The 24,476-nt window shown below is 36.9% G+C and overlaps 1 protein-coding gene across 2 annotated transcripts in view; it reads right to left on the bottom strand.

Moving 5' to 3' along the window:
- Positions 1–757: 757 nt before the first annotated feature.
- The window catches only part of LOC121299187 (osteoclast-stimulating factor 1-like), a 25,730-nt gene continuing 2,011 nt past the window's right edge, over positions 758–24,476 (bottom strand). Inside the window, exons 2-10 of one of the 2 annotated variants that reach the window (XM_041226822.1) lie at positions 13,518–13,564; positions 13,199–13,249; positions 13,035–13,098; positions 10,408–10,461; positions 10,051–10,158; positions 9,120–9,169; positions 8,949–9,027; positions 2,464–2,562; positions 758–1,133 (exon numbers count right to left, since the gene is read on the bottom strand). In XM_041226822.1, the coding sequence (XP_041082756.1) occupies positions 1,075–1,133; positions 2,464–2,562; positions 8,949–9,027; positions 9,120–9,169; positions 10,051–10,158; positions 10,408–10,461; positions 13,035–13,098; positions 13,199–13,249; positions 13,518–13,564 (611 nt within the window). In that variant the 3' untranslated portion in view covers positions 758–1,074. Of the gene's footprint in view, positions 1,134–1,637; positions 1,790–2,463; positions 2,563–8,948; positions 9,028–9,119; positions 9,170–10,050; positions 10,159–10,407; positions 10,462–13,034; positions 13,099–13,198; positions 13,250–13,517; positions 13,565–24,476 lie in introns of those variants that run through there. The other variant, XM_041226813.1, reaches the window with a different exon arrangement.

Here is a 24,476-nt window from a genome sequence, read left to right as displayed (position 1 = left end):
ATACTAATATGTTTACTGTGAGAATAATAATAAATTAACTATGAAAAAAGAACACCAAACAGGCACCAAATAAATTATATTTTTGTTGAAAAGTGTACAATTGGACTGTTGGGCACTGCAGCAATACAAGTAAATAGAATTTGGTAGACACCACTGTAACCTAAATAAACTCATTTTATACTACTAAGAAAAGTAAATAAAGTACATTTTATGGACTACCCATGATCGGAGTTAGGTTCCTGTTTTGAACGGTTGCACTCAGAAAGAGAGAATCCTTGTTAGAGGTACAATATTACAATCACAAAATGTACGCAAGCAATACTGTGTATGGTAGAACAGATGCGGACTATTAATTGCAAACAGCAGATATGTAAGTTTTAGAAGTTAGTCATTGATTTCCTGCTGAAAAACCACTTATTTTGCAGGTGAATATAAATTTATAATTTTAAGATGAAAGTGAAATACAGACTTTACAACTTAACTTCATCAGCTGTAGATGTCAAAATGCTACTTCTGGCTTTGAGAGAATTAGAATCTAATTGATTAATAAAATGAAGAACGTTCAGAACTGTATTGATGATTGTTCACAGTGGTTTCACTAAAATGCAGGCTTATTATTCTCACGTCTACTATTGAGTTCTGTTTTCAGTCCCACAGATTACTGCTACATAAACTATGCACACATACAATTTACATCAATTACAATAATCTTTTCTTTCCACATTTTTACATGCACTACATTAAAGACTGCGACCAAAAGGTTTGAATTTTTTATTTTTTAAATGCCTGATTATTAATGGAACAATTTAATTTATTTTGTAAGAATATGTACAAACAGTTTGAATTAAGGCATTACAGGTTGTAGCAAACTTTTTTTTTTTTCTTGTTATAATAGTCACTGCATTTTGGAGGTGACAAATCTGGCCCCTACATTATTTTTCACATATGTATTTGAAAAGCATTTTATCATGTAATTACCATACTGCTCAAAGCAAAACAAAATTAAAATAAAGTTAAAAACTTTGGAATGCATTACTTGTTTATAAAACAGAGCAGTCTCATGAAAGGTGCAATTTAATCAGAGTCTTCATCGTCCAAGTATTCTTCTGCATTGCTTGCAGTCCGTATGATATCTATTAAGAAAAAATAAATAAAAAATTAACTATCCATAACATGTACTACTTAGAACAGCTATTAATACATATATTTTCATTCAGTGGTGTAGTGCATTTAACTGCTGCAACTAACAGAACTATATGAAGAAAAAAATAACATAACATCAATAGCTCTCATTCAAGGGGCTGGAGGGTACACACAGTACAGAAACAGGTCTTTAAAAAACGATCGTCTGTCTTTTGTTAAGCTGTCCATTGGAAGGGACTGATTTTTATTTTTATAAAATAAAAAAAAAAAAACAACAAACTATCTGGCCTACTCTTGCTTTTGTCCCTACAGACACAACTGTCAACTTAATTCCATAAAACAGCTACAGGATCATGCAATGTGCTGTGTTCAAACAATAAATAGCTGCCAGTTCTTTAGACGGCATGATGTTCAGTAAAGGCTATGTCCATAAGGACTCAGTGTTACACTTTCTAACACCTTATTAAATTACACATATTGACAATGATATAGTGTTCCATTAGACATTACTACATGTATGAATCTAATTCTAAAATATTAGATGTACCTGATTGTAAATGATTTCCATATACTGAACTCTTAGTCCTATCCATTTGTTCCAAGAACTCAAGACATTTTATCATGAGTGGGGTCAACAGTGTTGCTCCTGTGCCAGAAGAGAAATACAGTAGGTGTGTGCTGATCTTTCTGTATAGTTGCTTGGAAGTAAATAGTTCAGTGTACGGAAGCCATTTAAAATCAGGTACATCTAAAATTAATAATATGTTCAGAGCATAAGTAAGACACTCTGAGGCTGCAATATAGGTCATGTAAGAATTGGTTCAAATAACACCTACTTTGAATTCTAAGACAAGGTAATATCTCTAGAGAACTGCTCGGTTCAGCTTTGGAACCATTACTACACATAGCACTGGAGAGGAGGAGGAAGCAGTGAACTGAAAGGGTTTGGAACCATTACTACACATAGCACTGGAGAGGAGGAGGAAGCAGTGAACTGAAAGGGTTTGGAACCATTACTACACATAGCACTGGAGAGGAGGAGGAAGCAGTGAACTGAAAGGGTTTGGAACCATTACTACACATAGCACTGGAGAGGAGGAGGACGCAGTGAACTGAAAGGGTTCGGAACCATTACTACACATAGCACTGGAGAGGAGGAGGATGCAGTGAACTGAAAGGGTTTGGAACCATTACCACATAGCACCGGAGCAGAGGAGGAAACAGTGAACTGAAAGGGTTTCTCTGATATCTGTGTGGTATTAAGCCTCTGCAGAAACCATCAGATACAGTGCTAAAGAATGCTCCAGTAGTGACACTTACTTGATCCTTGTTTCCTTTTAAGCAGGGATGCACACTGTGCATTTGTAGCCATATCTAGGGCCAGTTTCTTCTCATTGTTTAATATATCTGTTCTCAGACCTAAAAAAAAAAAAAAAAAAACTTTTCATTAGGAATTGGAATAATTTTAATTAATTTATTTCACCACAATAAACTAGGAAATCTCAATTTCAAGGGGTCCTTTATAGATTTAACTGATGATAGTGTTAAAACAGAAACATGAACTGACCAAAAATTGAACCAAAACTTGAATGCAGTCACAATTTCTTTTTTTAGCTGGGTTCCTGTTTTCTGTTTTGAAATAACAATGGCCAGTGATCATTTTGACTGAAACTCCTAGGTCAAACACAATCTTTTGGCCAAAGCTCTGGGGTTGTACATGCACTCAGATAGATGCATTCTCAGCCATTTGAACCACTTTCAGATGCTAATTTAAACTTTACTTTGTAGAAAATAAATTCAGAAATTACTTCACTTACAACCTTCATTTTACCAGATGGATCAACCCGATAAATCTCACATGAGGCTAGTTAAACACAGTTACGGAAATGTTACAGATTAAACCTTTTACATGTATGCCCAACTCACATATTACATTTTATAAAACCTCAGCCGCAAAAATCATACAACCTCTGCTTCACTCAATCAGATGTCGTAAATACAGGGTACTTACAGTTTTTTTGATACAATTTTCAAAAGATAGTGTTAAAACAGAAACTTCAAGCTCCTTCAAGTTGGATAGGTTCCGCTGGTGTACAGCAATCTAAGTCATACCACAGATTCCTAATTGGATTGAGGTCTGGGCTTTAACTAGGCCATTCCAAGACATTTAAATGTTTCCCCTTAAACCACCTGAGTGTTGCTTTAGCAGTATGCTTAGGGTCATTGTCCTGCTGGAAGGTGAACCTCCGTCCCAGTCTCAAATCTCTGGAAGACTGAAACAGGTTTCCCTCAAGAATTTCCCTGTATTTAGCGCCATCCATCATTCCTTCAATTCTGACCAGTTTCCCAGTCCCTGCCGATGAAAAACATCCCCACAGCATGATGCTGCCACCACCATGCTTCACTGTGGGGATGGTGTTCTCAGGGTGATGAGAGGTGTTGGGTTTGCGCCAGACACAGCATTTTCCCTGATGGCCAAAAAGCTCAATTTTAGTCTCATCTGACCGGAGTACCTTCTTCCATATGTTTGGGGAGTCTCCCACATGCCTTCTGGCGAACACCAAACGTGTTTGCTTATTTTTTTTCTTTAAGCAATGGCTTTTTTCTGGCCACTCTTCCGTAAAGCCCAGCTCTGTGGAGTGTAAGGCTTAAAGTGGTCCTATGGACAGATACTCCAATCTCCGCTGTGGAGCTTTGCAGCTCCTTCAGGGTTATCTTTGGTCTCTTTGTTGCCTCTCTGATTAATGCCCTCCTTGCCTGGTCCGTGAGTTTTGGTGGGCGGCCCTCTCTTGCCAGGTTAGTTGTGGTGCCATATTCTTTCCCTTTTTTAATAATGGCTTTAATGGTGCTCCGTGGGATGTTCAAAGTTTTGGATATTTTTTTATAACCCAACCCTGATCAGTACTGCCGCTTGCTTGGTGGTGCCCCTTGCTTAGTGGTGTTGCAGACTCTGGGTCCTTTCAAAATAGGTGTAGATATATACTGGGATCATGTGACACTTAGATTGCACACAGGTGGACTTTATTTAACTAATTATGTGACTTCTGAAGGTAATTGGGTGCACCAGATCTTATTTAGAGGCTTAATAGCAAAGAGGGTGAATATATATGCATGCACCACTTTTCCGTTACTTATTTTTTAGAATTTTAATTCCAGGTTGTAAGGCAACAAAATAGGAAAAATGCCAAGGGGGGTCAATACTTTCGCAAGCCACTGTAGCTGCTGTTACAATTTCACATATTAAGTTACTATCACGTATTATGCACTTCCCACTGTATTTAATGTACTACTTCATGTATTATACACTTCATTATATTTAGTGTACTATTTCATGTATTATGTACTTACCACTGTATTTAATGTATTTTTTTTTTTTTTTTTTTTTTTACTGTATACCATGTATTATGCATTTCTCTGTATTTGAAGTATCATGGACTTTCTTTTTTTTTTACTGCATCTTCTAAAGCTCTTTGTGATGGTGGTCCACTATGAAAGGCGCTATATAAAGATTTACTGATTGATTATTGTGGGTTTTTATTTATTTTTACGGTATCTTGTGAATTACTTTACTTTTTTATTTTTATTTTTTACATTTTAAACCGTTTATAGGCAAAATAACTAAAAATAATAGCATAGTGTGTTTACATGGAGCAATAAATAAATACATAAATAAATAAATAAATAGGAGGCGCAAAATATATAGTTTGCCTCCCCTGTGCTCTATGGGCTAGGTGCCTGTGGTCTTAATCAAGTTACAGTTCAGCAGGAGAAAAATATACTAAAAGGTCACAAAAATCAAGCATGTGCGAAAATATCAGTTTTCCACAATAAATATATACACACACACCCCCTTTGCACCACTTGAAATAAAACAAAGAATCAGCAAAAATATACAAAATATAAGCAAAAATATAAGGAAGATATTTTCCCCAAAAGGAATAAACAGCTAATCCTTAACGACAGTATCTTTCGACTCCGGTCAAAAGTTGCAAAATCTGCACATCATTATCTTGTAATATTATTACAAAACATCTCTTCCATCACAATTAATTCCCAAACGACTCGCTCCAAATTATACATCTGCGCAAGTGCTAGTCACAGCTTCCGTTTCCTTTCAGACCGTGTCTATAGTAACGGCTGAGCAATGACAACTACGATTGCAAGTATTTATTTGAAGTATTTTTGTATAAACCTCCCAGTTTAAAAATGTAATTCTATTGTAGCGATCCGTGCAGTTGTGTTTGTGTAATTGTGTTCCCCTCCTGCTGTGTATTTCTCGCCGCTGGTTTGTTTACCTGTTTGTGTGTGGACATGTTCGGCGTCTAACCTGTGATTTTGTGTTGTCTGTTTATCTGTCCTTGTTGGCTGTTGTTTGTCTATGCCCATTGGTCGTAGTGTTCGGTTGAGGGCCAATGAGATGTGCGGACAATAAGGAAGTGGGGCTAAGATGAAAAGGAAGCACTTCAACCCTCTTTTGTGTTGTTGTTGGTCTTATAACCCGAGAGAACTGTTGTAGACTTTTGTGCTTTGTTGCTTTGTCTGTCAAACGTGTTCTAGAGATCATACTGAGGTGTAAAAAAAAAAAAAAAAAAAAACAAGTGCACAAAAATCCATATTTTTTGTAATTTTACAACTGTCAGATGTGCAAGACGTTGGTGAACAATATGCTTTAGAAAATTAAATGTTATTCTAATGTGACAGTTGAACCACCTTATAGCCTACTTGATATGTGTTACACACAGTGCATTTAAATTAACGTGGGTTTTATTTTGCAGGGAGATTCAAGTCACTCATCACAGTAATTTTTTCCTCATAACTCTCAGATCAGGTGACACAGGCTGAACCTGACACAGGTTGATACTCCAATATTACAACAGCAAGCGAACATTCAAAGAGGATATTAAATGTTTAAGAGATACAAATGGCAAAATCGTAGATGAAAAAAAAAAAAAAGCAAATATATTAAATGATTACTTTTCACAAGTTTTTACAAAGGAAGATACTGACAAAATGCCCCACATGTCATCCAGTTCCTATCCAGTTTTAAATAACTTTAGGATAACTGAGGCAGAAGTGTTAAAGGGACTAGGAGCTCTTAAAATAAACAAATCCCCTGGGCCGGATGAGATCCTCCCAGTAGTACTCAAAGAAATGAAAGAAGTAATTTACAAACTGCTAACCAAGATCATGCAGCAGTCTCTTGACACAGGGGTGGTACCGACAGACTGGAAAATTGCAAACGTAATACCGATCCACAAAAAGGGAAACAAAACTGAACCAGGTAACTACAGACCAGTAAGCCTGACTTCTATTATATGCAAACTTATGGAAACTACAATAAGATCCAAAATGGAAAATTACCTATATGGTAACAGTGTCCTGGGAGACAGTCAACATGGTTTTAGGAAAGGGAGATCGTGTTTAACTAACTTGCTTGATTTTTTTGAGGATGCAACATCGATAATGGATAATTGCAAAGCATATGACATGGTTTATTTAGATTTCCAGAAAGCTTTTGACAAAGTCCCGCACAAAAGATTAATTCTCAAACTGAACGCAGTTGGGATTCAAGGAAACGCATGTACATGGATTATGGAGTGGTTAACATGTAGAAAACAGACAGTACTGATTAGAGGAAAAACCTCAGAATGGAGTGTGATAACCAGCGGTGTACCACAGGGATCAGTATTAGGTCCTCTGCTATTCCTAATCTACATTAATGATTTAGATTCTGGTATAGTAAGCAAACTTGTTAAATTTGCAGACGACACAAAAGTAGGAGGAGTGGCAAACACTGTTGCAGCAGCAAAGGTCATTCAAAATGATCTAGACAAGATTCAGAACTGGGTAGACACATGGCAAATGACATTTAATAGAGAAAAGTGTAAGGTACTGCACGCAGGAAATAAAAATGTACATTATAAATATCATATGGGAGATACTGAAATTGGAGAAGGAATCTATGAAAAAGACCTAGCAGTTTTTTTGTTGACTCAGAAATGACTTCATCTAGACAATGTGGGGAAGCTATAAAAAAGGCTAACAAGATGCTTGGATACATTGTGAAAAGTGTTGAATTTAAATCAAGGGAAGTAATGTTAAAACTTTACAATGCACTAGTAAGACCTCATCTTGAATATTGTGTGCAGTTCTGGTCACCTCGCTATAAAAAAGATATTGCTGCTCTAGAAAGAGTGCAAAGAAGAGCGACCAGAATTATTCCGGGCTTAAAAGGTATGTCATATGCAGACAGGCTAAAAGAATTGAATCTGTTCAGTCTTGAACAAAGAAGACTACGTGGCGACCTAATTCAAGCATTCAGAATTCTAAAAGGTATTGACAGTGTCGACCCAAGGGACTTTTTCAGCCTGAAAAAAGAAACAAGGACCAGGGGTCACAAATGGAGTTTAGACAAAGGGGCATTCAGAACAGAAAATAGGAGGCACTTTTTTACACAGAGAATTGTGAGGGTCTGGAATCAACTCCCCAGTAATGTTGTTGAAGCCGACACCCTGGGATCCTTCAAGAAGCTGCTTGATGAGATTTTGGGATCAATAAGCTACTAACAACCAAACGAGCAAGATGGGCCGAATGGCCTCCTCTCGTCTGTAAACTTTCTTATGTTCTTATGTTCTTATTTACATTAAAGAAAATAGTGTTACGGCAAAGATGCAGCTCTCCTTTCTTGTAAAAGTAAAAGTTTTTGTATTTTGACGTTTCTGTTGGGGGAGGGGGCTAGTGGTAAATTTTTTAAGTTTCAAACTGAAAACTTATTCAGAGATATACTTCTATTCGGTAATAAAAATACTATTAACTAAAAGGTTCAAAACTACAGATTGTGCGCGTCCCATGGTTAGTAGCTGCCAGTCCGTTTTTTATTCAACAGTTTCCTTCAGTTTTCTTGACAGTTTTTGTAGATTCGGTATTCAAATCCCATCCCTAAGCAAAGTGTTAATTTAATTCTCATACCTAGTCCCATTATATCTGCATTATGCCACACTCTAGCATTCAGAGATAAAGGGCCTCATTTACGAAAGGGCACACAATTAGAACCATCAGAAATAAGAACTGCAGAAAAAGTAAAACATTCACTGGTGGCTCTGACAACCCCCCCCCCCCCCATTTTTCTTTTGTACTTTTTATCCTCTCATTAGTATCCCACCTAGTAAACTCAGTGTCTGTCAATTCTGGCAGATTTTACTGTACTTGCTGAACTGGTTTTCTCCTACTGCTAATTAAAAATATAAAAAATATGCAGCCACCTAGCTAACAATTTCATCTTGAGGGCTAAGTGAAATATACCTGTCTTTAAATTGGGACCTTAGTGAAGAGTGTGTGTGTATGCGAGTACATTCATTATTGTTGATAGTAATTCATAGTTATTTACTACACACACAGGCTATAATCCCCAACTCAACAAATCGGTATAATTAGATTATCACATCAGTAAGTTTAGACGAGTTTCCATACCGGTGATTATTTCACGCCTGGCCTTCTATATCATTTTTTTTTTCTTTAACTTGTGAACAGCCTACTCTCTTTATGCAATAAAACCCCTTTAAATCAAGTTTTGCAAAAAAACTATAATTTCTCTGGGTAAAACTAATGTAAATATACATTTTGGGCCAAAAACAACTTTATAGTAACATTCCAAAATGTTAAGACACCAAATATTAGACCTTAGGTTAACTGACATCTAGCCCCATCTATTGGTTTGAAAACAGTATTTAATTTTTACAATTTTTTTTTTTCTTCCCCCGAAGCATTTTAGTCTAGTACTGTATTTTAAAATCTTAATACCTCACCTTTGTTGAGTAACATCTCTACAATATCCGAGTAGCCCTTCCATGCAGCAGCATGCAAAGCTGTGTCTCCAAGCTTATTCTGTAGACAAACGACAATAAACATGTGCCTTTTATTTGAAATGAAAATCCATTACAACAGTTCTCTCAAAAGAATTTTGATTAAGTACATACCTGTTGATTAAGTTCGATATTAGCTTGTCCAAGTAACACTTCTACTACATCTATAAAAACATGATTAAAAAAAGCTTATAAATGCAAAGTTATTCACTATTTTATATGTAAAACATTAATGATTTCTAATTTCTCCTCTACTTTGATAGCACTTAGTAGCACATCTAATATCACAACACTTATCATGTTTGTAGGGTTGACAGATAATGTCATGTTGAATGAGCATAACTGAACTTATAGCTTTCTAACCTACCGAAAAACACCTTACTTCTATACACACTACCACTACAAAACAATATTGACTAAGGCAGAAGAAATACACTATAGCAAGTACAATGCATTATAGCCACAAGACAGCCATGCATTAAGCAAAAGGATGTGTGTGTTGGTGACAAGAAACACCAGATACAACATAAGCAAGAGAGCAAACCTTAACTTTGTCCAGAAATGAAACAGAAAGCTTAATAGAAGACTGGAAACAAAAACAAAAAAAGTTTTCCATCTGTTAGGTTGAAAATTCAAATCCATTTTTATCCTGGTAGCAGGTGTTTGTAACATATACACACACACATTACATTATATATATATTATATAATATATATATTATATATATATATAGATCTATATAGTATATTATATGATATATATATATATGCCGTGTACGGTGAACGGGGCTTAAGATCTCTAGAGAAAGGGAGTTCGGAGTTCAGAATGTCAAAGTTTTTTTTTTTTTTTTTTACATAATACAAACCACCACTTGTCTGGATAAAATAGGCAGAGAGTATATCAGAAAAGATATACAGTAACTTATTATTTAATTATTTTTTTTTAATAATTTGGAGTTAAACAATAAACTGCAGTTGTTTTGTACAATTTACATTGTTCTAAACAACTGTGTGGATTACAAAACGGATGACATAAAATACCTTACCTTTGTGCCCACCGTGACAACTCCAATAAAGAGCAGTATTTCCAGCTTTGTCAAGACCATTGATGCCAACTCCATTATCCAAACATTCTCTTAACCAGCTCAGGTTACCTGAAATCATTGGGCATCATTAGACACCGCTGGATAATTTATTTATTAACAAAAATTACACTACCTGTAATCATCCACTTAACTACTAGGAACATGTATCGGTATGCTGTTGGAATATGTTGTATTCATTTATACTGACAGAAATGTTTGTGTCTTGATCAATATCACAGAACAGTTTCTTTTAAATACTTATATGCAGTAGGCTACATGTTGCAATTGAGTTTTAAACAAAATAGAAAAATGACAAACCTCTTTTGGCAGCTTCATGCATGGGATTGTCTATTGATTCTGCCTGCTCTGCAACTAGGGTTTAAAAACAACAAGTTTTAAATATTTGAATAGAACGACTCCCACAGATAGCACAGTCTCGTCCACAAGGGTGCCCTAGCACAGATGTTGCAGTGGTCAATACAATCTTTGCCTTGCAGCTACCTATTTAAAACATCTATATAAATCAATGGTACTCTTATGGCTCTAAGTCCACTGTCATAGAGGACAGTCTCCTAACCAAATCCAATTACACACCTAGTCGGAAAAGGGCTGTGGATTATTTTAACACCAGTTTAATACTGAGAGGCTTATCTGGTATTTGCTTACACTCAACAGATCTTTCCCACTGTGAAACTTCACATACTCCGTTTATTGTTGTAATATACTGTAAAGTTTTATAGAAATTCAAAATATGTGTACGTGCCCATTAAAAGATAAATAACAGGGATTATTGACAGGTTCTTGATCTGGTGGTCCTCCATCCACACCTTGAAAATTGGACTCATCTCGGGGTGCTTCAGCAAGGCTGGAATCGGGCAGATTTGTCTTTGTGAAGGGCGCATGAATCAAGCCAAGTACAAGGTTGTCCTGGAAGAAAACTTGCTTCCTTCTGCTCTGACAATGTTCCCCAACTCTGAGGATTGGTTTTTCCAGCAGGACAATGCTCCATGCCACACAGCTAGGTCAATCAAGGTATGGATGGAGGACCACCAGATCAAGACCCTGTCATGGCCAGCCCAATCTCCAGACCTGAACCCAACTGAAAACCTCTGGAATGTGATCAAGAGGAAGATGGATGGTCACAAGCCATCAAACAAAGCCGAGCTGCTTGAATTTTTGCGCCAGGAGTGGCATAAAGTCACCCAACATCAATGTGAAAGACTGGTAGAGAGCATGCCAAGACGCATGAAAGCTGTGCTTGAAAATCAGGGTTATTCCACCAAATATTGATTTCTGAACTCTTCCTAAGTTAAAACATTAGTATTGTGTTGTTTAAAAATGAATATGAACTTATTTTCATTATTTTCATATTTTGCATTATTCGAGGTCTGACAACACTGCATCTTTTTTTGTTATTTTGACCAGTTGTCATTTTCTGCAAATAAATGCTCTAAATGACAATATTTCTATTTGGAATTTGGGAGAAATGTCAGTAGTTTATAGAATAAAACAAAAATGTTCATTTTACCCAAACACATACCTATAAACAGTAAAACCAGAGAAACTGATCATTTATCATATATTCTGTATGTTGCTTTGACTTTGTGCTCTGACATACTATCTTGCTGACGACAATACATATTTGATGCCAGAGGAGTGCTCAGAGAAACATCTACTCTGACGACATAGTTGGGATTATAACATCTACTCTGAAGCCACGAGGACATGGTACTTTTTGCTGTATTCAAAACTATTTTGCTCTCAGCTTTTGACAATCTTTGTCCAGACTATTTTATTGTAAAGATTATTAACTTTACAATACTGTAACAGTGGAGAGACGAGTGTGCATGTTCTCTGTTTGATTGATAGGAGACCGAGACGGAAGGTTGGGACTGACATGCACCACAGGTTTTATTTACAGGCACACACACAGAGGAATCTCACGTGATGCTACCAACAATGGTAGCTCCTGCGGGATATATGGCCTGGCGTACAAAAGGCAATACAAACACTACAAAAACTACAAACAAAAGGTGTTGTGAACACAGTGAGTACTACGCCACTAATAATGGAGCACCCACACACCTGCTATACTGGGTGGGATCTACTCTCCTGAAACTAACTCCCTGTGCCTCGGGCAGTTCACCCAACCCCAACCTCGTTATATACACGTTGTCGCTGGTCATTGTGGCTTCCTTCTCCCGGGACAAACCCAGACCAATGTCCGACCCCAGACTGTACACGCGGTCATCTCAAGAGTTGGTCCCTTCGTTTCCTGAAGTCCTATAGCAGCACAGACGGTCCAATGGTTTTGCGACTGCAGCGCTTTGATCCCTATGGCTTTTCAGCAGCCCTCAGGTGTATTAAAATCGGGACCCTTTTATTCATGATGCTCCGCTGGACCACGCCCCCCTGCTGGCTAGGATTCAGCAGCTGGTAATCATCACACACTGCTTCTGCCCAGGTCAGGTTCCCCATCACACATGTACAAACATAATCCCACAATTATTTACAGCAACAAAACCTGCCCTGCTACATATATCAGCTTGGTAAAAATACTGCTCAGTAAAGAATCATAAAATAAGCTATGTGTAATATCAAACCTGCATTTTCTAAACAGTATAAATAAGTAAATAAACAAAAACAAGACACTTTCAATAATCTATTTACTATAAATTAACTTAGTTTTATTAATGAGAAGACCACCAAAAATCAGCTTGCTCCTTAGTCATATTCATTTGAAATACTTATTTTTCTGAATATCTTATTTTTTTGCATTACTCACACCCACAAATGACCACAATACTAACAATCAGCAGCATCTTTCATTCTATTTCGGGGTGAGGTAATTAATGACATCACGTTATTTATTTTTTTGTAAAGTTTGCTGAGTTGTCATTTTAAAAGCATAAAGGAGTGACTTCAGGATAAATAGATCTACCTACCATAATTGCTTGGAATTAGCCCCGTCCTGCCTTTACAGGTCCCTTTCCACCAGTTGCTATCACTCTAAAAATAAAAAGAAACCTCATTAAAAATGCACTGAATACAAACCTTAAAAATGAAGAGGATAACATCAGAACATTAAAAACAAATATTAATGACTCACCGTATCTGAAATGTACAAGATGTCTCCTTCATCAAAATACAATTCATCAGGCTGCAAGCAAGCAAAAAAAAAAAAAGAAAATGATTAGCAATACTAAAAAGTGCGTGGCACTATGACAGGTTCATTTCATCAGAAAAAATGTGAAGAGAGTAATGGTAAAGTCTGCATCTAGGACTATGTGGGTTTACAAACTCATATAGGATTGTTTTGCATAATAAAGAGAATATGCTCAAAAAAGTTGACATTTTAATACACTGTTTTCAAAACTAGAAACTTCTTCCTTAATTCCAGATAAAAATGCACTTTAAAATGTACTCACAGTTCTAGGTTCAAATGTATACAGGGCTCTGAACACTTTGACCTGTCCTGAAAAACAAAAGGAAAATAATACAATGAAATCTGATGTCATTTTAGTCTTGGACTCTATTTTCACTTTGCATCTAGAATTAGTCTAAATGTGAGACAACGATATTGAATTATATATGTTTTTTTTTTTGTTTGTTTGTTTGTTTGTTTTTTTTTTTTTTAAACAATTATGTCCCCCATTTTCTATTAAAGACTTTTAATATAAAACTTTGCCTCAAGAAGGTATGTAACAAAGTTCCTCCTTCTAGTAAGGTATCAGGATCTGGTCTGCCAGTTTCTTTATTTCAGGAATGGACACAGCAGTCAAGACAAACTGGTTTCAGCACTCTTTCACACTTTTACTAGGACTTCAAAACGACGGCTACTGCCCCTTTAAGTGAAAATAACAAATTAAAAAAAAAAAAAAAAAAAAAGCGCTCTTATTCAAGCCCTAAACTAAACTTTACCCCATGGCACTTCTCATACCACTACTACGGTCCCTGAACTAAGTATGGGAAACACTAATCTGTTCTCCCCAAAATCCAAAGTTAACCAAGTCTAAAAAAATCACAACCCTAAAAGCAGGGTCACAAAAAATTAACAGTTCAGAAACACCAGCAATTCCCATTCACATACATCTCCTCACTCAGCAACACTGCCTTTCCAGTTCCAAAACTACCCAGCTTAAATAGGTTTCCCTATTAAACAATTATCCTCAGGGCTGCATCAATAGGCAGAGCACTCTGCCGTGGTGCTACATAACATACAGTAAGTTAGCTCTTATTGAACAGTGTGTTACGAAGGAAGAACTTTCAAGATGGTGAAAAACATAGCACTAGAGAGTTATTTTTGAATTAATTTATGGAAGAATGTGCAGAAAATCTGCTGTTTAATGCCACTTGCATCGAGAGCCAACATATGCAGCAGTGAATTCAAACACGCAAGAGTCCTGTATGAATTGAAAACTACGTTGAGCGCATTTGTCCTCAGTACTGTCATTGTTGTACACTGCATGTTTTATTTACAGATGGCTGCAGTGCAGTCTACGGTTGCAATCAAGATGTTTCTATTGTATGTATTGTTGTACAGCAAAATAAAATATGTTTTCCCCCCCAAAAAAATAGAACAATTTATTTTATCATCGATTCATCACCCCTGATCCTTCGTCGCAGACAGAGCCTGCTTTAAGGCCCTTACACACCAGACGTGACACTATGAGCGACACGACAAAGCGATACAAGAAAATCAATAAAACCTCTGCTTTTCAATAGCGCTCTTCACACCAAAGGCGACACAAATTCCAACACGAAAAAAAAAAACTGATGCTATTTTTGCAAATTTGTCGCGCAACAGCTATATGACTGAGCAATCAGAGAGAACAGCTTCATGTCATGTGGTTTGAAATGAAGCACTGTTTCACTTTGTGACAGGGTGCACACCCCTTGTGTGTATTTTATTTTTGATGTAGGTATTCATTTGTTATTATTATTATATAAATATACTGTATTCATGTGCAGACAGACGAAGGCCGTCCAACATGATTATTTATTATTTAAGATGACAGTGAAAAGCGTGCACTTGTGATTTGTTTATTTATATAAAAAGCTTGTGCTGAAGGTGACCAGTGACCAGAGATGGTCATGTGTATAAAAAGTGTGTCAGAGGCAAGACGTGAGTCTAAATAAATAGAGAAGCAATTGCTCTACCTAAAATATACTTGATAAGAATTGTTAGTGTTAGAAAGAACATAAGAACATAAGAAAGTTTACAAACGAGAGGAGGCCATTCGGCCCATCTTGCTCGTTTGGTTGTTAGTAGCTTATTGATCCCAAAATCTCATCAAGCAGCTTCTTGAAGGATCCCAGGGTGTCAGCTTCAACAACATTTCTGGGGAGTTGATTTCAGACCCTCACAATTCTCTGTGTAAAAAAGTGCCTCCTATTTTCTGTTCTGAATGCCCCTTTGTCTTAACTCCATTTGTGACCCCTGGTCCTTGTTTCTTTTTTCAGGCTGAAAAAGTCCCTTGGGTCGACACTGTCAATACCTTTTAGAATTCTGAATGCTTGAATTAGGTCGCCACGTAGTCTTCTTTGTTCAAGACTGAACAGATTCAATTCTTTTAGCCTGTCTGCATATGACATGCCTTTTAAGCCCGGAATTCACTTTGGCCAGTGCCCTTTTATACAGGTGAACATCACCCAATTAGCAACAATGAATTAACTAACTGGGAGATGGTCACCTTCTGCACAAGGTTTTTAACAAAACAAACGCACTGTTTTTTGCCGCCATCTTAAATAACAAATAATCATGTCAGACGGCTTTTAGCAGTCCGCATATAAACACAATATATTTATATACTACTACGACTAATAATAATAATAATAATAATACCTACATAAATAATAGAATACAACCAAGGGGTGTGCACCCCGCCACACACTTTCACTGAAAATGGAGGTAAAGGCTTACTAATTTCCCTGACCTATAATAATAATAAGCCATTTTATACTGCGTTTGTTAGTAATCATACTTTTTGAAAGATATGGCAAATTTCTAGCTGTCGAATCGTTTGTGATCGCTTCTGGTGTGCACTGTGTTTTCACAGCAAATTTGTTGTGTCGCCCCAGTAAAAATCGTGTGCGGGTCACAGTTTAACAAACAGCAAGCACGCAGAGCAAGCAGTGATGCGAGCTCCCCCCCCCCCACATACACACACACACACACACACACATAGATACAAAGATAATGAATGCAGAGACAGTACGATTAGTATTTGTTGATTAATGTATGGCAAATGTTTCCTGCAAATTATAAACAGATACAGAAAAACATCTAGGGCTAGACTCCCCACGTTTTTTTTTTTTTTATTTCCACCTCTTCCTCCTCCATCAGGTTATCCCCCCTTCCCCCCCACACACTCCCTCTCCCTTCAAACATACATAAGAAAAATCACTTGACGTTTGTGCCGATTGACTTTTTGTTTACAAACTGAATGCAGTCTGCCGCCCGCTCCTCCCCCTTCACATTAATGAATGAAACAGAAGCCGAAAGGTAAGTACAGTAAAAATCACTGTATAAGTCGATTTTCTAGGCAATTTTTGTGGGGCCCTTAAAATGGTGGAGCGACTAATTCACCAGTGCGACGTATGCACCGGTGTGTCTAATATTAAACTACTGTACCAGTGCATGGGATTACTGCAGCCACGGTTACGGCTCACACAAACGCAACTGTCAACAATTTTTTTCAGGATCTACGGCATTCAGGTCATGTTGCTCGGTAGAAACACAAAACCACTGTTCTAATTAAAAGTTTTTAATTTGTTCCTCTCAATACCCTCAGTCATTCTGAATGTTAAAAACACAAGCTTTCAGACTCTTGACTGACCTCCTCGAGCCAGACGCGTGCTTAAGTGAAGAAAAAAAAATCTTCAGAATATGAAAACGTCACAGCTATACCTCACTTTGGTCACTGTTTCATTTACTGAAATACATGTTAATCACAATGCCGAAAAAACAGCACATGACTGGAGACCAAACAATAGGCAAATTAAAATGGCGAAAGAAAAAAACAGGCTGATCAAGGAGGAAAGCCTTTATGGCCCGATAAAGAAAACACTGTTTGAATGGAGTACTTTGAATTGACTTTAATACATACTGTACCTTGTTCTACATGTTACTGTAACACAGTGGTACACTTGTAAAGTATGTGTATGGTTCTGATTAACAAAACAAAATGAATGTATTTGTACTGCTGGAAATGTAATGCAATTGTACTGCAATGTGTGCAACACATGAATGTTTTGTATACTAGTTATTAGATGGTGCCCTGTTTATTTATTTTAATTGGTGCAAAAGCCAAGGCAGCTGGAACTATTGTCTAACTATGGTTTTGGAAAGAAATGTTCAGTAAAGCAAAGAAGACATGTTCTTGAACTTGTTTGGGTACTTGATAAGCTAAAATAGGTTGATACAGATGTGATGTGGGATGTATAACGTGATTGTATGCTGTTAATTATTACTTTTTAAATTTTAGAAATTTTGAAATACAGAATAGCTTCTAGCAGTTTAACTAAAAACGCAAAACACTGCAAGATTATTAATGGAGTAAAACGTTGCAAACAATTATTTCAAAATTAAAACCTGTGCATCTATTGATGTTGAGCATGTAGGAAAATGTATACACACACACACACACACACACACACACACACACACACACACACACACAGTGCCTTGCAAAAGTATCCAGACCCCTGACCAATTCACTCATATTACTGAATTACAAATGGTACATTGAAATTTCGTTCTGTTCGATATTTTATTTTAAAACACTTAAACTCAAAATCAATTATTGTAAGGTGACACTGGTTTTATGTTGGGAAATATTTTAAAAAAAAATAAAAAACAGAATTATCTTGCTTGCATAAGTATTCAACCCCCACACATTAATATTTGGTAGAGTCACCTTACGCTGCAATAACGGCTTTAAGTCTTTTCGGGTTAGTATGACCCAGCTTTGCACACAGTGTCGGAGTGATTTTGGCCCATTCTTATTGCCAAATTTGCTCCAATTGTTCAGGTTGGTTGGACGACGCTTGTGGACCGCAATTTTCAAATAGAGCCACAGATTCTCAATGGGATTGAGATCAGGACTTTGACCGGGCCACTGTAGGACATTCACCTTTTTGTTCTTGAGCCACTCCAATGTTGCTTTGGCCTTGTGCTTGTGATCATTGTCCTGCTGAAAGGTGAATTTCCTCCCAAGCTTCAGTTTGTTAGCGGACTGAAGCAGATTCTCTTGCAGTATTTTCCTGTATTTTGCTCCATCCATTCTTCCTTCAATTGTAACAAGATGCCCAGTCCCTGCTGATGAGAAGCATCCCCACAGCATGATGCTGCCACCACCATACTTCACTGTAGGGATGGTGTGTCCCGAGGCATGGGCAGGGTTAGGTTTGCGCCACACATAGCGCTTTGAGTTTTGGCCAAAAAGCTCTATCTTGGTCTCATCTGACCATAAAACCTTTTCCCACATTGCAGCTGGGACACTCTCATGCTTTCTGGCATACTGCAGACGTGCTTTCAGATGGTACTTTTTGAGTAATGGCTTCTTTCTTGCCACCCTCCCCTACAGGCCAGTGTTATGCAGAGCTCTTGATATGGTTGACTGGTGCACCATTACTCCACTCCCAGCCACTGAACTCTGTAGCTCTTTCAAAGCGATTGTTGGCCTCTCTGTGGCTTCTCTCACAAGTCTCCTTGTTGTTTTAGCACTGAGTTTTGAGGGATGGCCTTTTCTTGGCAGTGCCTGGGTGGTGTGATGCAGCTTCCACTTCCTGATTATTGATCCAACTGTGCTCACTGGGATATCCAAACACTTGGATATTATTTTGTACCTTTTCCCTAATCTATGCATTTGTATTACTTTATCTCTAACTTCTGTAGAATGCTCTTTGGTCTTCATTTTCCTTCAGATTCACAGCCTTACCAATGATCCTTCAACAGTGGGGTTTTTATCCAGAAAATGTGACAGCAACTTTAATGGTTCACAGGTGGAGGCCAATGGTAAGGGAACTTTGTCCTCGTTAAGGCAATTTCTTTCATCGGTGCAAACTGGGAGCTTCCACAGCACAGGGGTTGAATACTTATGCAAGCAAGACATTTCAGCTTTTTAATTTTTCTTTAAAATATTTCCCAACATAAAACCAATGTCACCTTACAATAATTGATTTTGAGTTTCAGTGTTTTAAAATAAAATATCGAACAGAAGGAAATTTCAATGTACCATTTGTAATTCGGTAATATGAGAGAATTGGTTTTTGCAAGGCACTGTGTGTGTGTGTGTGTGTGTGTGTGTGTGTGTGTGTATATATATATATATATATATATATATATATATATATATATATATATATATATATATATATATAATATAATATATATAATAAAACAAGATGTTAACCTACAATTCTTTAAGAGCGCTGACAAATGTGTCACGCTATAAATGTTTTTACATTTTTACAGTAATACTTTATCAAAACAGTAAATTTTAAATTTAGCATTTTTATTTGGTCATATATTATTACTAAAAAAAAAAAAAAAGAAAAAGAAAAAGAAAAAATCAGACTTTGAATCTGAAGTTGTTTCAGTTCAGCTAACATTGTGCAAGTTAAAGGTCTAATGGAACGAAAACTGGAAAATATAAAATGCATTTCTAATTTATCAGGCTCCCCACTTGTGTTAACTCTGTAGGGTCTGCCCAATGTTAAATATCCCACCGGCAACCTGGCCCTTTAACTGTTTTTACTCTGGCAATGTGAGAGCCAGCCTATTTGGAATGAGGAGAGTCAGGGCTTTAAAACGAGGTCCCATTTGTATATTTCCAGTAAAGGACCATGTTAGGAGATAGCCATGAATGTGAGTGTTTTGCAATGCTACTGCTGCGCTATAAGACATGCCTACCTTAGTGCAGTAAACAAACATTTATCACACAAAATATTTACAAAATATGAGAAATGGCGACAACAAAAGGTACAAGGACCTATTTTAATATTATATATATGTTTTTTGTGTTTGTGGATCAGATGCACAAGACAACAGCTGTTATGTTGCCATGGTTGCGACTGTGCTGGCTATTCAAGCCACAGTGAACAGCCCAGTCTTGTGCCGCACGATCAGGGTCCCAGGCTGGGACGAATAATTTGAATGTTTTTTTTTTTCTTTTGCATATTTTAAATTAATTAAAAAAACAAAATTAAAAAACAAAACAAAATTGATGTTCCCTACATGCTGAAGATTCATCATTAAGAACATAAGTTTACAAACGAGAGGAGACCATTCAGCCCATCTTGCTCATTTGGTTGTTGGTAGCTTATTGATCCCAGAATCTCATCAAGCAGCTTCTTGAAGTATCCCAGGGTGTCAGCTTCGCTTCAACAACATTACAGGGGGGTTGATTCCAGACTCGCACAATTCTGTGTAAAAAAGTGCCTCCTATTTTCTGTTCTGAATGCCAATTTATCTAATCTCCATTTGTAACTCCTGGTCTTTGTTTCTTTTTTCAGGTCAAAAAAGTGCCTTGGGTCGACATCGTCAATACCTTGCTTGAATCAGCACATAGTCTTCTTTGTTCAAGGCTGAAGAGACTCAAATATTTTATCATGTATGCATATGACATGCCTTTTAAACCTGGAATAATTTTGGTCGCTCTTCCTTGCACTCTTTCTACAGCAGCAATATCCTTTTTGTAGTGACGGGACCAGAATTGAACACAATATTCTAAATGAGGTCTTACTAATGCATTGTAAACTTTTAACATTACTTCCCTTGATTTAAATTCAACACTTTTCACTATATATTCGAGCATCTAGTTAGCTTTTTTTTTTACAGCTTCCCCACATTGTCTAGATGAAGACATTTCTGAGTCAACAAAAACTCCTAGGTCTTTTTCAAAGATTCCTTCTTCAATTTCATTATCTCCCATATGATATTTATAATGCACATTGTTATTTTCTGCATGCAGTACCTTACACTTTTCTCTATTAAATGTCATTTGCCAGCATTTCCCCAGTTCTGAATGCCGTCTAGGTTATTTTGAATGGCCTTTGCTGCTTCAATGGTATTTGCCACTCCTCCTATTTTTGTGTCGTCTGCAAATTTAACAAGTTTGCTTACTATACCAGAATCTAAGTCATTAAATGTAGATTCGGAAAAGCAGAGGACCCAATACTGATCCCTGTGTTACTCCACTGGTTTCTCCTCTAATCAGTACATTGTTTTCTCCATGTTAACCACTCCCTAATCCACATGCATACATTTCCTTGAATCCCTACTGCTGTCAGATAAGCTAGCCATGCTAAAATATTGTTTACAAACAATAAATGTTTTTTCCTTTACTGTGGTTTTTGTTATCTGTATTGAACAGGGTGAGTTTCAAACTATTTAACTTTTTTTTTTTTTTTTTATGGAAGCCTAGTGTGTGCAGATTAATTTCATATATGACATGTACCTGTAACCTTTATAGTTAGTTAAGAGTTATAGTCACAAATCTAACAACAGTAAAAAAAAAGAAAACAGGCAATAATAGCTCGGACCCTATGCCTCGTTTCTTTGAAAGGTTTATAACTATGCCGATGCGTCCGTCTCAAACGCTTAGTGATTCACAAGCGATTTCTATTTTTGCAACAAAAGTCCTTCTTCATTGAAGCGTTAGTCTAGTATGACATAATTTAAGAACCTTTGCTTATCTGAGTCAGTCCAGCTTTCAGTAGGAGTTGAATTACACATGAGATTAATTAGACACACCACACTCCTTTGATACAATTAACTTGCAATTAAGTCTCACAGTAAAACCTGGAATGACTCAACCTGCTCGGTAATAAGTCTAAATTACTCTTTGCATAGTTTAATAGGCATTGGCTCATTTGTTTTTCAACTGAACGCAAAACAAGCATTAATAGTTAGGACTCTTATTGGTTGAGTTTTCCATTTGTTGTGGTAAAAACAAAACAAACCAAAAATATTACAATTTATAATACTGAATTTCACACTGAACTGAAAATAAGGGCATAAATTAAATCCAAGTTTACGGCTCTGCCATTGCTATACATTTACAGTGGCTATTTCGTTGCCTTAAATTTGATTAAAATCACCACTCTTCTAGCAGATCTCAGCTAGTGGTCCATCAACAAAGTCATTAATTTGGTAACTGCACCTACACATGATCAAACAATCTCTGTCTCCTAACCACATCCTATTTACTACTGAGCCTTAATTCAGAAGATAAAAATACTTCTACATTGTAAACACTATAAATTGCATACAGTGCTACCCCATTATAATGCGGCTGTTGGGGTCCAAAATTAGAAGACTGCGTTATTTTTGTTCCTGAAATGATTCTGTAGCATGCGGTGGAAATTGAAAGGAGACACAATTTGCAGGTACTCAAATCCACGGTTTATTGGGAAGATTATTCCTGGTCGTTAGCCTGGGCCACACCAAAAACAACAAACAGTCTTACAACAAGCACAGCAGCTTGTCTCACTCAGCTCTGCCCAAGCTGATGTGTGCACCCCCTTATATGCTTTCATGTCCCCACCTCCCTGTTAACGTTCCTGCAGAAACTAAGCAAATAAAGCAGAGTCTAATTCATTGTCTTTAGGGCAGCACATTTTCCTAGAGCAGCCCTCTTTGGAGTCAATCTTATCAAGAAAACCTTTTAGGCGCCCAAGCAATGCAGACTCTGCAACATTTATATATTTATATTCAACTGCCATTTGGCATCCTTTGTTTTGTAGTTAATTCACTGGGGTAATTCTTTACTCCTGGAATATTTTTCTACTTTAACATGTTACATTTTGTAAACTGCCTCGCCCTGTGCCCCTGCTGATATGCTGTCTCTGCCTGCATTCACAGCAATATAATGACTTATTACTTTTTGAAAAACAAACGAATATCCAAAATATTTGAACTATGAGCAAATATCCAAACAGCAGACACTGTTAGTAAGGACAAAGGTAGAAAATAAAAGTAGCAAACAGGAAGAGGTTTATTTTGTTGTGACCGAAGGCTTGAGTGAATTTTATTATTGGATCTATTAGAGCAGAGTACTTCCTGAAATCTGAGGAAATAAACTTCAGCTGGTTCTTTCAGAATTTGAAGGTTCCTATTTAGGAAACTGCATGGTAAAAGGACTGAATGTTCTTCATTACCTTGCTAGGATTTTTTTTTCTTCAAAACACTACCCCGCAAAAGTAGAGTGCCCTGTATAGGCACAATGTGCAGGAATAAAGCTTACCTGTGTCAACTCAAAGACTGAGACATTTGGCAAGTACTGACTTGCTCAAAACAGAGTTTCCTAAAATTCTGTAAATTTACACAGACAGTCAGGGAAAGAAAAAAAGTAAAATGTGAACTCTGTCTGTAAACAACAAAAAAAAAAATGTATGCAATTTTGGATCAAAATAAGGTATGGTATATTTTTTATTTATTTGTGGCTTTCCCAATCAGCTCGACTTACATCAAATGACGTATGTGGTGGCAATGAAATGTATCAAAAGAAGAATGGCAATTAACAATACTGTGCTGAAATTAGTATGTGTCTTCAACCAAGTAACCAAAGCACAGCGAGCTTGGGAGAAATCATCCAGCTGGTAAAGCTTTTCCCACAAATTGTTCTTGGAAATATGCTGGATAGTCTAGAAATGTAATTGATGCAGTACTTAGTGACTGACTTGACAGATCTTGGACAGGATCTGACTGATGATGAATACTCTACACCTAGCGAAGAGCTACATTTTCCTACACTTGCCAAGTTTGCCATTAATATGTTGGCATTGCCACACTGTGCTACAGAATCAGAAGAAACTTTCTCAGATGAATCTTGTAAAAACAGACGTAAGAAATCAACTGTCTACAGACATTCTGCACCAAATTCTGACTATTAAGACTGCTGGTAATACCAGCACCAGCTTCAGACCAAGGAAGCAAATGATCCAGTCTGCAAATGTGTCCATGCATGACCATAGGAAGTAAATATGACCTAAACCTAAATATTATATATATATATATATATATATATATATATATATATATATATATATATACATACATATACATATACACACACACAGCTCTGGAAAAAATTAAGAGCCCACTGCAAAATTATCAGTTTCTCTGGTTTTACTATTTATAGGTATGTGTTTGGGTACCACACCTTGATTGACCTGGCTGTGTGGCATGGAGCATTGTCCTGCTGGAAAAACCAATCCTCAGAGTTGGGGAACATTGTCAAAGCAGAAGGAAGCAAGTTTTCTTCCAGGACAACCTTGTACTTTGCTTGATTCATGCGCCCTTCACAAAGACAAATCTGCCCGATTCCAGCCTTGCTGAAGCACCCCCAGATGAGTCCAATTTTCAGCGTTGCCCAACACCT

Source organism: Polyodon spathula, chromosome 2, assembly GCF_017654505.1.
Source record: "Polyodon spathula isolate WHYD16114869_AA chromosome 2, ASM1765450v1, whole genome shotgun sequence".
Classification (NCBI taxonomy): domain Eukaryota; kingdom Metazoa; phylum Chordata; class Actinopteri; order Acipenseriformes; family Polyodontidae; genus Polyodon; species Polyodon spathula.
Note: the sequence above shows the minus strand (reverse complement) of the source record. Positions and strands in the feature narration are given on the sequence as shown.